The sequence below is a fragment of the Eleutherodactylus coqui genome, chromosome 7 (genome assembly GCF_035609145.1).
Source record: "Eleutherodactylus coqui strain aEleCoq1 chromosome 7, aEleCoq1.hap1, whole genome shotgun sequence".
NCBI classification, from domain to species: Eukaryota; Metazoa; Chordata; class Amphibia; order Anura; family Eleutherodactylidae; genus Eleutherodactylus; species Eleutherodactylus coqui.
The window spans coordinates 165,493,681-165,510,044 of NC_089843.1; the positions used below are offsets into that span (position 1 = coordinate 165,493,681).

Here is a 16,364-nt window from a genome sequence, read left to right on the forward strand (position 1 = left end):
CACTTTAAAAAAGACATAGACAAACTGGAGCAAGTTTAGAGAAGAGTTACCAAGATGGTGAGAGGTCTGCAAATCATGTCCTATGAAGAACAGCTAAAGGATCTGGGAATGTTTAGCTTACAAATATCTGAAGGGCTGTCACACTGCAGAGGGATCAGCCCTATTCTTATTTGCACAAGGAAAGACTAGAAACAATGGGATGAAACTGAAAGGGAGGAGACACAGATTAGATATTAGAAAACACTTTCTGACAGTGAGGGTGATCAATGAGTGGTACAGGTTACCACAGGAGGTGGCGAGTTCTCCTTCAATGGAAGTGTTCAAACAAAGTCTGGACAGGTATCTGTGTGGAATGATTTAGTAAATCCTGCATTAAGCAGGGGGTTGGACCAGATGACCCTGGAGGTCCCCTACAACTCTACATTTCTATGATTTTACCACATATCACACGCACGTATAGCACATATGTAATACGTGGTAACTGCCGCATCCCAGAGGCCACCTAGACACAAGGCCCACACTGAGGAGCTCACGGGGTAAAGTTGGCACTTGTCAAGGTTGCTCTACCAGACTCCTCCTCAGAGGGCTGCACGCAACCTCGGCCAAGACACCGCTGGGCCTCTTCCAGCAACGCTGAGACAGCGATTACCTGTATACGTGTGGTGGACTGTAGATTTGTCACACGTGACGCCACCGCTCCTTCTCACTGTAGCTTGTACCCGGCGGTTAAATGAAGAGAGTCCACACAGACAGTTGAAACTTGATAATTGAGTCACTGGGAACGGGCAATGACTAATGAACTTTACTGGAAGCTTGTCAGAGTACAACATTACACATGCCAGTGCAGGAAAGACAGAGAATGTAAGGTCAGGGAGGAGACAGGATGAAACCGGACCTACAGTCCATGTTATCTGTATGGTACCGCTCCTGGAAGGGGGTAGGAACACTCCACAGTCACTCACTTAGTATTTGCAAGCAGCACTGCACAGCGGACTCCTCACTTCAGTCGCTCCTCAGAGGTGGTTCCTGGCATGGAAGGCCTCAGGATACCTCTCCTCTTCCTCCATCGCTTCACCACATGAGGGTTGAAGGTACCCCCATGTGGCAGGCCGGTACTCTACTCCACAATCAACCGTAGAAGATGATCAAAGACCCTTTCCCGCTCTCAGACACTCACATTTAGGCCGCCTGCAGACGAGCGGGTCGGATCCGGCGGCGAGAATTCTCGCCGCGGGACCCGACCCGAGCGCCTGCAGAGACGAGCGCGTACTCACCCGCGCCCGGCGGCCCCCGGCTCTTTCATGTGCCGGCTGCTGGGCAGCCGGCGCATGCGCAGACCGGAGCCGGCGGCTGCGTGAGTGACGTTTCTATGCGAGGCTCTGCGAGCCCCACACAAAAATAGGACATGCCGCGGTTTGTTTGCCGCGCGAGATTTCGCGCGGCCAAACCGCGGCCGTCTGCATAAGAGTGCGTATTGTAATGCACTCCTATGCAGGCTTTGAGCGGCGGAAATCCCGCCGTGGGATTTCCACCCATGTGCAGGGCGGCCTTAGGGTCTAACATACCACATGACAGGACATAAATTGATACTTTTCCAAACATGTCCATGCCACTTTCAGACATTAACCTCTCACTTGCTGCAGCTGTGCAATACACATAACAAGAGACTAGACAGTTTGCACAGTGCATCAACACAAAAGACATGACATGTATGACAATTATGGAGGGGCCAGAAATATAGACTTCGGGCCACTACAGTAACCATACGCTCATGTTAGCCCGTCTTAAGGGGCTACAAACAAATTTTTACGCAAAAGGTTGAAAGGGGAAGAGGGGGGGGGGGGGTCCTGAGCTGAACTTTTGCACCTGGGCTCCTAAACTTTTAGTTTTGCCCTTAATTACAATACCAAAGTTTTACTATAGCTTTTGTTTTTGTTGTCATATTGTGAGAATCATCACTTCTTTTTCTGTAGACTGTTGGGAGAACACAAGCCCCCGCACGTGCTCCCATGCACCCCCACATGGTTAACTAGCATTCTACCATTAACTCCATTACACTTCTACAATATCCAATGTGCCTCTCGAATCCCTCTCCCCCAGCTCCCCATTTGTCTCCTGCTCCCCACCCTAGACACGCGCCGCCACACAGTGCTAACAAGCATTTCACCATTCAGTGCACCTCCACATAACATCTTAATAGCTGCACCAACCGTACGCCCCCTGTGGACTCCATAGGCATCCCACAGCCTCCATTTGCAGTTATGGCGCTCCTGCGACGGGTCCCGAGACGTCCGAGATGTACTTTTTAGACTTACCGGCTCCCCATTCCGGCACCTGTGGAGGTCGGTGCAGTTGGACTCATCTCTGCAGCCTGTGTGCACACTCCACTGTGTGCGAGAGCACAACCTGCCGAGATGGGTGCTGCGTTGTCCCTGCGACTTCCAAGGAATGAGGGGCAATAAAAATGACATCTCTGGACTCCTCGAAACCTGCCCTACAAGCACCATAACTTAACTTATGGTGCTCATAAGTGTTGACACGATCACTATGTGCTGCCCCCCCATAAGCATCTCATTCACCCACGTACATTTAATTCACACGTCACTATTTGCCTCCTGTGGCCCCCACGAGCATCACACAGCCCTACGTGTATTTAAAGGGGGATTCTGGGCTTTTACAACCAATGACCTATTCTCTCGGTAGTTCATCAGTAGTTGATTGGTGGAGATCCAATGCTTGGGATCCCCTGCGATCATCCGGCCTGTGCAGCGGAGCCGGATGTGGGTATCAGGGGTTAAGGGGGTATGTGTACAAGCCCATTACAATAAGCGCGAGCACCAGAGGGCTAGTCCTGACAAGCAGGAAGTGTAAGGCCACTCTCACACAGCCTGCTTCTTACCGTGATTAGTGCGTGTTTCAGGCGCCGTGCTGGACACAGTGCAACACCTTTCTAACGACACGATTTTTGAGCGCTGCTTATTTTCAGGCGTTTTAGCGTTTTTTAACGCACCTCAGCACAATGCATGGGTGCGTTACAAAACGCTGTCAGACACAGTAGAATGCGTTCAAAACTATGTGCAAAAAGCACTGTAAACCGCTGCGATTCCGAATGCGGTGTTTTGGCAACGCAGTGTGAGAGTGGCCCAATAGGGGTGCAGTGCGATGAGAGTGATGCTGGCTAGTACACTTATCCCCCTGACCCCTAGACGTCCGGCCCCGCTGCACTGATAGGGGGATGATCAGCTGATCAATGGGTATCCTGAGTGGCAGACCCCTGACAATCTACCAAAGGATAGGTCATCGGCTGTACATGCCTGGAATCCCCCCTGTAGTATCACACAGCTCCCCCTTCACCTCCAGATACTCATCATATGCCCCATAACCCCTACGATATGCATCTGCTGGAAAGCCCAGCGCTGCTAGTCATGTGACTGCAGAAAAGTCACCTGACCTGACGTCAGCAGGTCCTTACGGAATATATGATGGAGCCGTTACTGCTTTTCAATATGGTCGTAACGTTGACCGCTTCGTCCTCCTCACACACTACTTCCGTTGCCCTCCTTCCCCTCTTGATCCCTCTGCAACAGCAGCTTATAATAGGATCTTTCTCTTCTTTCCCTTCCATAGAACGGAATTCGTATTAAGCTCCTCCCCTCTAGTCCGGCCATGTGACCTCAAGACCACGTGACGGTTACGTCGTCAGATCTTTCTTCAAAAATCAGGAGCCAATCCATCCTCGCCTCTACGTGACGTCACTAGGAGGTTGACCAATCTGCGTGTTGGACGAGGGAAATTCAAATTTGTAGCTGAAGCCGGTGGACAGAGAAGCAGGCGGAGGAGAATCGGCAGGGACATGGCGGAGGGAGACGCCGTCAAAGTGTGTGTGCGGGTCCGCCCGCTCATCCACAGGTAATGTCTCCGGCACAGAGACGTGTGTAATATACTGCGAGGCTCCAACGGTGATTGCGGCTCCCACTACAGGGCCCCCAGTAGTAATGGTACAGCAGGGCACTAGAGCCTCTATGCCCGCCCGTATCACATCTTGTATCCAAGCTAGAGGTGGTACAGCAGGGCACTAGAGCCTCTATGCCCACCCGTATCACATCTTGTATCCAAGCTAGAGGTGGTACAACAGGGTACTAGAGCCTCCATACCTGCCTGTATCACATCTTGTATCCAAGCTAGAGGCGGTACAACAAGGTACTGGAGCCTCCATGCCCACCTGTATCACATCTTGTATCCAAGCTAGAGGTGGTACAACAGGGTACTGGAGCCTCCATGCCCACCTGTATCACATCTTGTATCCAAGCTAGAGGTGGTACAACAGGGTACTGGAGCCTCCATGCCCACCCGTATCACATCTTGTATCCAAGCTAGAGGTGGTACAACAGGGTACTGGAGCCTCCATGCCCACCCGTATCACATCTTGTATCCAAGCTAGAGGTGGTACAACAGGGTACTGGAGCCTCCATGCCCACCTGTATCACATCTTGTATCCAAGCTAGAGGTGGTACAACAGGGTACTGGAGCCTCCATGCCCACCTGTATCACATCTTGTATACAAGCTAGAGGTGGTACAACAGGGTACTAGAGCCTCCATGCCCGCCCGTATCACATCTTGTATCCAAGCTAGAGGTGGTACAACAGGGTACTAGAGCATCCATGCCCGCCCGTATCACATCTTGTATCCCAAGCTAGAGGTGGTACAACAGGGTACTGGAGCCTCCATGCCCGCCCGTATCACATCTTGTATCCAAGCTAGAGGTGGTACAACAGGGTACTAGAGCATCCATGCCTGCCCGTATCACATCTTGTATCCCAAGCTAGAGGTGGTACAACAGGGTACTAGAGCCTCCATGCCCGCCTGTATCACATCTTGTATCCAGGATAAAGGCAGCCCAACAGGGTTTGCTGGGACGTAAGCTTACATTATGGGGTGCGAGGGAAGTGAAGTCCTCTTACTCTGGCGGGTCACCAGGCACAAGTGTCCCTACGAATGCCCGTTCACCTGAACACCGGGCTGTGGAATAGGAGGACTGGTCAGCCGACTAACCAACGCTCATTCGTTGGCTGATTTTGTCATTTGGGTGAGTATGAAGATTCTGGCTGCTCGGCTGTGTATCCCCCTATGTAAATGAACGGGATGATGACAGCTGGATGGGGTCTAATAGTGGGTGGTCCTCCGATCAGTGCCAGTGCTGGCCGACATGCCTGTCAGTCAGTGGTCTTCAGCACAGACAGGTTATAATCTAGGTGGTCACGGCGTATGCATGGGACTTGGGTGACTGGTGTGGGAGATCTCCTCCACCTCAGGGATGGGGTGGCTGGATGTGGCAGGGACTTCTGAATGCTTTTACTTCACCCACTGATTGAGGCTTATTTGGCTGCTGGTGAATATTTGTCGCTGCGTCTTTTATGTTTAATAGAAAAAAATCTAGAGAGAATTTTGAATAATTAACCCTTTCCAATCCACTGTCTGACGTCTGAAGACATTCTGATTGAAGGCTGTACAGCTCCGATGTCGAAAGACGTCCGGCAGGGTATTCTTACTGTAGATTACTGGCCCCTCTGTTGTCAGCTGTCTCTCCAGCATGTCCAATACCGCAGTACTGGCTCTATCCAGCAGATGGCGTCATTCTGTAATGGCAAAAAGAGAAAGCCTTCTAGGAAACTCTGAATCCAAAATTGGATTGTAAAGGGTTAACATTTTAAACTACATTTTCTGTTTTTAAGACAGTTGTATCACAAAAAGTCAATAAGTAACATTTTACCCTGTGTGTACTTTGTTAGTAGTTCTTGTTGTTGTTTTTTTGTTTGTTTCCTTTAAAGACGTTTGAAAACTAATAAGTTGAGCAGCAGTTCTACAAATCTTGAAGAAAACTTCCATAATTCACTTTAATAGGAACCAGCTTTGTCGTGGCTTTCAAAGGAACCTGTACCTCCCAAGGGCACCATAAACTAAGCTATGCTGCCGTTGGGGGAGCTGACTGAGTCCGGTGATGGACTGTTTAATCTTAAAGGGGTTGTCCCGCGCCTAAACGGTTTTTTTTTTTGCATAGGCCCCCCGTTCAGCGCAGGACAAACCCAAGGGATGTGTTGAAATAAAAAAAAAAAATTTTTTTACTTACCCGAATCCCCTCTCTGCAACTTCTTCCTTCTTTTCCTCCAAGATGGCCACCGGGATCTTCACCCACGATGCACCGTGGGTCTTCTTCCATGGTGCATCGTGGGCTCTGTGCGGTCCATTGCCGATTCCAGCCTCCTGATTGGCTGGAATCGGCACACGTGATGGGGTGGAGCTACGCGATGACGCGTAGAAGGGGGCGGAGCCAGAACACCGCTCGTGCCCGTACCGACCAGAAGGGAGAAGACCCTTCTGCGCAAGCGTGTCCAATCGGGCGATTAGACGCTGAAATTAGCCGGCACCATGGAGACGGGGACGCCAGCGCAGGGAAGGTGAGTGAATAACTTCTGTATGGCACATATTTAATGCACGATGTACATTACAAAGTGCATTAATATGGCCATACAGAAGTGCTGAACCCCACTTGCTTTCGCGGGACAACCCCTTTAACCCCCTGACTCCTGCGCGGTCACCTGCTGAAGATTGCACGGCAGCCGGAAAGCTGACTTTTTTTTTTCTGCTGTCCACAAGCGCTCTCATAGACTTGAAAAATAGTATTTAAGAAGTAAAATCTGTCTTCACTAACGCCGACTCCTCTAACCTGCAGGGAACAAGGAGAACAAGTAAATGTCTTGTGGCAGGCCAACAATAACGTTATATCTCAAGTTGACGGCTCAAGATCTTTCACTTTCGGTAAGCATTCATAACTCCTTACATCTGGTTACTTGGTGCTTCCGAGGCGGCTGTACGCGTGCAGATAGATCGCAGCGGGTGAACGCGGTCGGCCCTCCGACTCAGTTTGTGCCACTGTTGGAGCAAAGCGGGTCAAATCTTTAATATTGAGTCGCTGCAACAAGATGTCAGCTACATGGTTATGTATTGGGGACTCTTTATTCTTCTTGAGCTGACCGTATAAGGCATGGATGGGCCGTGTTCTACCATAGTCTTGGTAACCGGATGGCACCTTGTAATCTCATCGCTGGGGGTTCAGGACCCCCGAACAACAATGTGTGCATTTAGATGCTGCCATCAGAATTGACGGTTGTATTTAGAGCTTTAACAGCCGTGGCGACATCAGCGCTGATCGCAGGTGTTGTGGACGGTGTCCATTGCTATCAGCCAGCACCTGCCTTCTGTGGAGTCTGATTTGGCTTATGATCCCACGCCACATAAACCCCACACAACCAGGATGTAACTGGGGGTCCGATGGTGTTATGGGTTAATAATCACTGTGTACGACCCACATAAGTGATGCTGTCAGATGAGAAGCGAAGCTCTATAATATGTTTATAACACACTAGGTCATGTATCCGTGCAGCTGTTATACGATACTAGGGGATATAACTGTGTGTAATATGTTATTAAGGGATATATCTGTGTTATATGATACTAGGGGATAAATCTGTGCTTTATGATACTAGGGGGTATATCAGTGCGTTGTTTTATGATACTAGGGGGTATATCAGTGCGTTGTTTTATGATACTAGAGGGTATATCTCGGTGCGTTGTTTTATGATACTAGGGGATATATCTCGGCGCGTTGTTTTATGATACTAGGGGGTATATCTCGGCGCGTTGTTTTATGATACTAGGGGGTATATCTCGGCGCGTTGTTTTATGATACTAGGGGGTATATCTCGGCGCGTTGTTTTATGATACTAGGGGGTATATCTCGGCGCGTTGTTTTATGATACTAGGGGGTATATCTCGGCGCGTTGTTTTATGATACTAGGGGGTATATCTCGGCGCGTTGTTTTATGATACTAGGGGGTATATCTCGGCGCGTTGTTTTATGATACTAGGGGGTATATCTCGGCGCGTTGTTTTATGATACTAGGGGGTATATCTCGGCGCGTTGTTTTATGATACTAGGGGGTATATCTCGGCGCGTTGTTTTATGATACTAGGGGGTATATCTCGGCGCGTTGTTTTATGATACTAGGGGGTATATCTCGGCGCGTTGTTTTATGATACTAGGGGGTATATCTCGGCGCGTTGTTTTATGATACTAGGGGGTATATCTCGGCGCGTTGTTTTATGATACTAGGGGGTATATCTCGGCGCGTTGTTTTATGATACTAGGGGGTATATCTCGGCGCGTTGTTTTATGATACTAGGGGGTATATCTCGGCGCGTTGTTTTATGATACTAGGGGGTATATCTCGGCGCGTTGTTTTATGATACTAGGGGGTATATATCGGCGCGTTGTTTTATGATACTAGGGGGTATATATCGGCGCGTTGTTTTATGATACTAGGGGGTATATCTCGGCGCGTTGTTTTATGATACTAGGGGGTATATCGGTGCGTTGTTTTATGATACTAGGGGATATATCTCGGCGCGTTGTTTTATGATACTAGGGGATATATCTCGGCGCGTTGTTTTATGATACTAGGGGATATATCTCGGCGCGTTGTTTTATGATACTAGGGGGTATATCTCGGCGCGTTGTTTTATGATACTAGGGGGTATATCTCGGCGCGTTGTTTTATGATACTAGGGGGTATATCTCGGCGCGTTGTTTTATGATACTAGGGGGTATATCTCGGCGCGTTGTTTTATGATACTAGGGGGTATATCTCGGCGCGTTGTTTTATGATACTAGGGGGTATATCTCGGCGCGTTGTTTTATGATACTAGGGGGTATATCTCGGCGCGGCTGTTGGGTGATACTAGGGGGTATATCTCGGCGCGGCTGTTGGGTGATACTAGGGGGTATATCTCGGCGCGGCTGTTGGGTGATACTAGGGGGTATATCTCGGCGCGGCTGTTGGGTGATACTAGGGGGTATATCTCGGCGCGGCTGTTGGGTGATACTAGGGGTATATCTCGGCACGGCTGTTGGGTGATACCAGGGGTTAGATCTGTGCAATTTTGTGATTAGCAGTCCTGGAATCTACAAAGTGGGCTACAAAAATGAGCCCAGCACCGCACTGTTAGGAAAGATGTCCAAAAGAGAATCTGTGTTGCCCATAGCAACCAATCACAGCACAGCCTTCATGGTACCTCAGCTGTGTAAGAAATGAAAGCTGCGCTGTGATTGGTTGCTATTGGTAATAAAATTACCAAAAGTCTGAGGGGTTTTTTTTTTTTTATTCTGCCAGTATTCATTGCCTGGTGCTGGAGAACGCTCATGCAAAATTTTACTCAAATCGGACCAGAACTAAGGATTTGTGTACAACACAGGTTTCACGTTTTCCATATAAGATTAAGGACTGGTTTTGGACGGGCCCACTTTATACCCTAATGACCGTCTCATTCCAGGAGCCAGAACTTTTAAACATGTTTCTGTTGACATGGCGTATGGGGGCTCGTTGTTGTTTTTCCCTGGATGAGTTGTATCTCTTAATGGCATCATTTTGGGGCGCATTTAATGTATTGTAATGGAGGCTCAGTACAGCGGTTTTAGCGGGCGATCTAAACGCTCTAGAAACCGCCTGTGAGAGCGGCCTTAGGGGTACTGCCGCTGGCTAGGCAGGAAAATGACACAATGGCCCCTACGTACAGCTGCCGGAGCAGCGGGAATCGGCAGTAGGTGAGTTACAGGCTGTTTTGTGCGGTTTTTCTACATGGCCAGCTGGTTTAAAACTTGTATTAACTTTTTAAAGTTTCTTCCTTTTTATTTGTACCTGTCTTTTATAGATCGTGTCTTTCCGTTGCATGAAACAACGGCTGAAGTTTACCGAGATGCAGCCGTTCCCATCATTCGTTCTGTTCTCCAGGGGTACAACGGTGAGGGTCTTGGGAATTCGCCAGCAATGAGTTAACTTTCAGTAACTTTCAGTATGTTGGAACTTTGTGTTTGAGGCTTTATTTTCACCATTAGGCACAATCTTTGCATACGGGCAGACGTCATCTGGGAAAACCTTCACTATGATGGGTACGAAAGACAACCCGGGAATCATTTCTCTAGCAATTCAGGAGGTGTTCAGAATCATTCAGGAGGTAGGTTTATGTACCTGCTATGTTATACACTCTGGCCAATACAGGGGCATCCAAAGAGCAGTCACATCTATTACCTCCATATTCCCCACGTCCCTCTTCCCACACGGACTTCAAATCCCATGCTGGATATTGATTCAAACTAATAGCTTGCTTGAAGGTTTTGGAATCTATTGAGTTCACCGTGAGAATATACCCTCAGGCTGCATGCACTTTGTGGTGTGTTTAAAGTTGTACCCGAGAGGCTTGGGTGCAGCTCTCATTAGACACCGCACGGATAAAAGCCCACGTGCTGTTCGATGATCGTAGAGGCAACTCATTGATGTACATTGGCATGTCCTATTTCACGTCCATAGTACAGACAGGAATAGGACCTGCCATGAGGGTTTTTAAAAGAAAACAAAAATCCACCTATGTCATTGGGGACATGGCTGAGGACCATGTGTACAGCTACTGCTACTAGAGGTGGACACTAAGCAAAAGTGTTGGCTCCTCCTACCAGCTATACTTCTCCTGCAAACACCGAGCTAATTGATTTTAGGTTGGTGTCTGTGGGAGGCGGATCTCTTCCTTCGTCGGTTTTTAACTGGCGCTTTTTTTCTGGATTGGCAATGCAGGTCTGGCAAGAGACCCTCTCAAAACCAGAAAAAGTCCAACACTTGTTACAATAAAGAGGAGTTGTGACGATTCTATAAAAGTATGACAGTTCCCATCAGCACAGTAAGATGCCATTGCATTTCAAAGCGACTAAAGTGTTCTTAATCACAAGCCATAAATAAAGGCACCCTCTCAGGCTATCATGTCTGCCCAGGACTGGGGAGGGGCTTCTCTTCCTCCCCTCCAATCAGGGCCTTGAGCACCTTATCGCTGCGGTCCTCCACCTTACCTCCCTGTTCCTTTTCGTTCCTGTGCTCGCCCTATGCCGTGCCCACCTCCAGTTGAGGTGTATGTCCTGGTAGGCATATAATTGGTTGTGTGCTGTCTGGATTGGAGGGCTCCAAGGTCTCCTGCACAAATATGCTAGTGTGCAGAGGGCCTTAGAGAGCGCAGAGTGTAGCGCATTGATGACTTTATGTATGTAACATTATATAATCTTTACTTTCTTAAGGACCCTACTAGAGAGTTCTTGTTGCGTGTCTCTTATATGGAAATTTACAATGAAACGGTCACAGATCTTCTGTGTGATGACCGACGAAGGAAACCTTTGGACGTAAGAGAAGATATTAATGTAAGTGGAAACTTAAAATCTTTTGCCTACCCTTCTAGAAGCTAAACTTTTGGATGTATTTAACTCCTTAGGGACATGGCCTATTTTGACTGTTTTTTGGCGGGGGATTTTCATCTCCGCTTTTCAAAAGCCATTATTTTTTTATTTTTCTGTCGATATGGCCGTATATAAGGGCTTGTTTTTTTGCATGGCAAACTATAGTTTTTATTGGTAGCATTTTTGGGTGCATATAATGTATTATAAAAAGTGCGAGAAAACATTAATTATGCCATTATGTTTTTTATTTCTACTTTTCTCTACAGCCGCAATCGCACAGCATAAATGACACTACATTTTTTTTTTCTGCGGGTCAGTACGATTGCGATACTAAAAATATAATTTCTTTTAGGTTTCTCCACTTTTGCCCAATAAAACTTTTTTTTTGGAAACTATAATTATTATTACATCGTTCCATTCAAAGTTGCATGCCTTTTTCTTTTTTTTTTCCTCTTTTGGGTCACGAGCTGTAAGAATTTCACCTTTTTTTGCATAGTTTGTTGTGCAGGATTTTCTTAGATTTGGAAAAAAAATTCATACAAATATGGGAAAATTAGCAAAAGTTTTTTTTCTAAACGTGTTTTTTACACTTTTTTTTTTCTTGTTTCTTACACTCTGTCTCTGTAGGGGAATTGATGCTTAACCACTATGATCGTTCTAGTAAGGCATTGCAGGACTTCTGTACTGTAATGCCTTATCGCTTGTAATAGCAATCATGGGCAATGGGAAAGCAGGACGCCAGTATCTCACGCCCTGTTACCATGACAGCCCATATGTGTTCCACGATTACATCGCAGAGGTTCGATGACAACACAGAGGGAGTGCCCTCCCTATGTGAATCCTTTACATACCGTGATCTACATAGTCATTGTCCTTGTGTACCCCTGCTGTTGTAGCGGGAGGCCAGCTATCTGTAACTCCTGATCCCGCACCATCCATAGGCTTACGTCCTGTTGCGTTAAGGGGTTAAAACCAGTCTACTTAGTGTTGTGTCCATAAAATTGCTAAAACCTTTTTTTTTTTGTTTTCTTTGCAGCGTAATGTATACGTCGCCGACTTGACTGACGAACTCGTCATGACTCCAGAGCATGTTATGCAATGGATCAAAAGAGGCGAGAGTAAGTCTTTCATTGCTTGTTAGTATTGCGGTGCATGGCACCATGGGTATAGAGCCTTCCACAATGAGGCTGACACTGGGTAGAGAAGCGGTTTGCCCCTTGTATGCAGGTTTATATCCCCCCTACAGGACCAGGCTAGTTGGCTTTTATCTCTTACTTGGTGCATCTTAACCAAACACTGAACGTCATGTTGTACGTGGGCTTTTAAAGCGAGTTTGTCATCTACTTTTAGCCCTATAAGCTAAGTTTATGGACTTAAAGTTGGTCAGCCGTGGGGTCCGGGGATGTAAGTTTTAGACCTTACTCCCTGGCTGTGAGTGCTGAATGTATTACATTGCTAAGTAGTCCGCCCATCTTTAAAGGGGTTGTCCCGCAGCAGCAAGTGGGTCTATACACTTCTGTATGGCCATAATAATGCACTTTGTAATGTACATTGTGCATTAATTATGAGCCATACAGAAGTTATCAAAAGTTTTATACTTACCTGCTCCGTTGCTGGCGTCCTCGTCTCCATGGTGCCGACTAATTTTCGGCCTCCGATGGCCAAATTAGTCGCGCTTGCGCAGTCCGGGTCTTCTGCTGTCTTCAATGGGGCCGCTCGTGCAGAATGCCGGCTCCGTGTAGCTCCGCCCCGTCACGTGCCGATTCCAGCCAATCAGGAGGCTGGAATCGGCAATGGACCGCACAGAAGCCCTGCGGTCCACAGAGAGACAGGATCCCGGCGGCCATCTTCAGCAGGTGAGTATGAAGACGCCGGGATTCGGGTAAGTACTACCCGGTGTGTTTTTTTAACCCCTGCATCGGGGTTGTCTCGCGCCGAACGGGGGGGGGGGGGGGGGGGTTAAAAAAAAAAAAAAACGTTTCGGCGCGGGACAACCCCTTTAAGTTAAAGCGCACTGCTCAATGCATTCAGCGGTGGCTTTCAGTGCTCACACCGGGGAAGATAAAACTTTACATCCCCAGACTCAACGGGTCAGTTACTTCAGGCCCATAAACTAAACTTATAGGGCTAATACTAGGGAACACTCCCTTTTTAAATGACCATTGCATATTAAGAACTGGGAACACCAGTGATACCCTCATAAACACACGGGGATACAAATCACATGGTCCTGTCTGTGGGCAGTAAAACACTGCAGACTTTGAATTTACCATGAAGAGTAGTAGAATATTCTATGTTAACCATATTCATCACTTTCCAAGCAGTTCGGTAGGTTTCAAAATATTCACTGTTCCCTTCTATGTTGCAGAAAACCGGCATTACGGAGAGACAAAAATGAATGATCGCAGCAGCCGCTCTCATGCTATATTCAGAATGGTAAGTGATTTTGTATTTTTATTTTTTTTTTGGTGGGGGCGGGGTCGTTCTTTTTTTAGTGTGTCTTAACAAACATTTGTCTGAGTAGATTATTGAAAGCCGTGAGAGGATTGAATCAGGAAATGCAGAGAACTGTGATGGAGCCGTTATGGTATCTCATCTGGTAAGTAATATCCCCATTTTTAAACCTAATATGATAAGGATGTTTCTGGAAAGTCTAAAAATCTAATCTGTTTTTAGACACATTTAAAATGTTTTATTTCGTTTTTCTTGCCTCTCCCCTCTTCAGAATCTTGTTGATTTGGCTGGCAGTGAAAGAGCAAGCCAGACCGCTGCAGAGGGTGTGAGACTTAAAGAAGGATGTAATATCAACCGCAGTTTGTTTGTCCTTGGCCAAGTTATTAAAAAACTTAGTGATGGCCAAGTTGGGTAAGTGTGTATTAGCTTAAAATATTTTCTTTTTCTTTGTTTATTTTGAGTTCTTTAACCCCTTAAAACTGCAGGCTGTACAGTTGCATCCTGCAGGTTCGGTATGGAGGGGAATCGTGGGTTGTTCCCGCTCCATACAACATGTGTGCCTGCTGTTTCTTACAGCCGACACCCACCAGCAACAGCTCCGATAAGCCGCACTGCTCATCGGAGCTGTTAAGCTTCTAAATGCTGCCGTCAATTCTGAGAGCGGCATTTAAATGCTATGATCAACGTTGGGGAAGGATGGGGGGGGATTCTCACACTGCCCCCTGCAATAAGATCGCAGGTTTCTGTGCAGTTGCCATGGCAACTGGGGACCTTCTAAAAGGCAGATTGCCTATCAAGCCATGCCCCCCCCCCCCCCCTCCCAACTGTCGACGTATACGCCGGGAATACGGTGTTCAAAAAAAAAAAAATACGCCCCTCCCGCGGTGCTGCTGCAGGCTGTCGCTCCCTCCTCCGCGCCGCCACAGCATTGCTTTCGGGATGCGGGGCTTGAATGAAAGCCAGCGCTGCGTTAGCCAATCAGTCATTCAATGATGTCACTAAAAATCCTGTTATGGCTGTCAGAAGATAGCGGAAGAAAGTTTAAAAAAAACTAAATTTCTCGTCTGTTACCGTTGGGGGACACAGCAAAGACCTTGGGTATAGCTTCTGCCACTAGGAGGCGACACTAAGCATGAAAGTGTTAACTCCTTCCACTAGCCCAACCCCCCACCCCCCCACCCCCCGCAAGCATCGTGCTAGCTCAGTTTTTTGCTTAGTGTCCAGGAGGCAGGACTGTCTCTCCTACAGAGACTAATACCAGGGAATAACGGAGAGGCAGGACTCTCCCCGTTAACCCCCCGAGGACAGCAAACAGAGGTGAACCCAACCCTCTGTTGTCGGCCGGGTCCCTGAGAAGACAAAGAGGCACACTGTGACCCGCCAGCCATAGAGCCCCCCCCCCCCCACACTCTTTCTAATGGTCCGGCATCCCCTGCCCCATCAAAGGCAGGCGATGGTGGGGAGAAGCTCTGCTGGAGCCGGGAAGCGACCCTATCTTGGTCAAGAGGTAAGTATGTGAGTTTATTTTGTTAGTCTGCCGCTGTGCAGACCATAATGGTTGTCGCCAGGCTTGTTTTTGCCAACCCCTCCGCTGCTAGTTGTGCCGCCTGCAGTGCTGCTTCGCCTGCTGCGATTTGTTACTGCCCCCGTGGCGCTGCTGGGTCGGTTCTAACTGATAGGCCGGCCGCGGCTTGTGTACTTGCTGCCCGGGGCGGGTTAATGCCGCCCGTGGCTGATTTGTGTTGCCGCAGTGTGCGCGCCTAGTTCTGCCATGCATCTACTGCCGAAGCCTGTGGCTCGTTTTGAGGCCCGCGATGGGGCTGCCTCGGCTGGTCACCTGGAGACAGCTTGCCCTCGGCAGGGCATGCGAACAAGTGCTGCCGTGCGGGCACTGTGATTTTCCCGCCGTGCGGGCACTGTGATTTTCCCGCCGTGCGGGCACTGTGATTTTCCCGCCGTGCGGGCACTGTGATTTTCCCGCCGTGCGGGCACTGTGATTTTCCCGCCGTGCGGGCACTGTGATTTTCCCGCCGTGCGGGCACTGTGATTTTCCCGCCGTGCGGGCACTGTGATTTTCCCGCCGTGCGGGCACTGTGATTTATTGCTTCGCTGCCGCGCGGGCAGCACGATCACGTGCTTCACGAACTCCCTCCCTTTTCCTTGAAGACGCCCCGGCCATGTAAAATTGCGGCCACGGGTGTTTGCAGGGAGATGCAGTTCCTCTTGCTGCAAGCACTGAATGTTGCTGCCATGCGACCATTGATTGACCAGTGCACGGCTACGTGTCATGGGTGCGGTCGCAGTTAGAAGGCGCCCGCAGTTTTCTATCGTTACGCGGCTACAGTCTCTGGTGGTGCAGCTGGCCAGCGTGCAGATCACACCGGGTACTCAGCTATACTGTGCTCCAGACCGGCTTGAGCCTTGCTTGGTAGCTCCCCTATTGCTCTCCTGCAGTTCCCTGCAGCCAAGCGGACCGCAACGTCTCTGCCCAGGATGACACGGGGACGACCAGAGCCACTGCCAAGTGTGCTCTCGCTGCAGTACAACATACTTCCAGCAAAGGATAATCTCGTCTTACTG

General features: G+C 48.5%; 1 protein-coding gene across 3 annotated transcripts in view; it reads left to right on the forward strand.

Annotated features, from left to right (window-relative positions):
- The first annotated feature begins 3,712 nt into the window (after positions 1–3,712).
- Positions 3,713–16,364, forward strand: part of LOC136572919 (centromere-associated protein E-like) — a 47,909-nt gene continuing 35,257 nt past the window's right edge. Inside the window, exons 1-9 of one of the 3 annotated variants that reach the window (XM_066573949.1) lie at positions 3,713–3,909; positions 6,732–6,817; positions 9,767–9,856; positions 9,951–10,069; positions 11,175–11,294; positions 12,367–12,448; positions 13,699–13,766; positions 13,855–13,929; positions 14,056–14,195. In XM_066573949.1, coding sequence (XP_066430046.1) covers positions 3,854–3,909; positions 6,732–6,817; positions 9,767–9,856; positions 9,951–10,069; positions 11,175–11,294; positions 12,367–12,448; positions 13,699–13,766; positions 13,855–13,929; positions 14,056–14,195 — 836 coding nt within the window. In that variant the 5' untranslated portion in view covers positions 3,713–3,853. The remainder of the gene's footprint in view (positions 3,910–6,731; positions 6,818–9,766; positions 9,857–9,950; positions 10,070–11,174; positions 11,295–12,366; positions 12,449–13,698; positions 13,767–13,854; positions 13,930–14,055; positions 14,196–16,364) is intronic. The other 2 variants (XM_066573946.1, XM_066573947.1) reach the window with 2 other exon arrangements.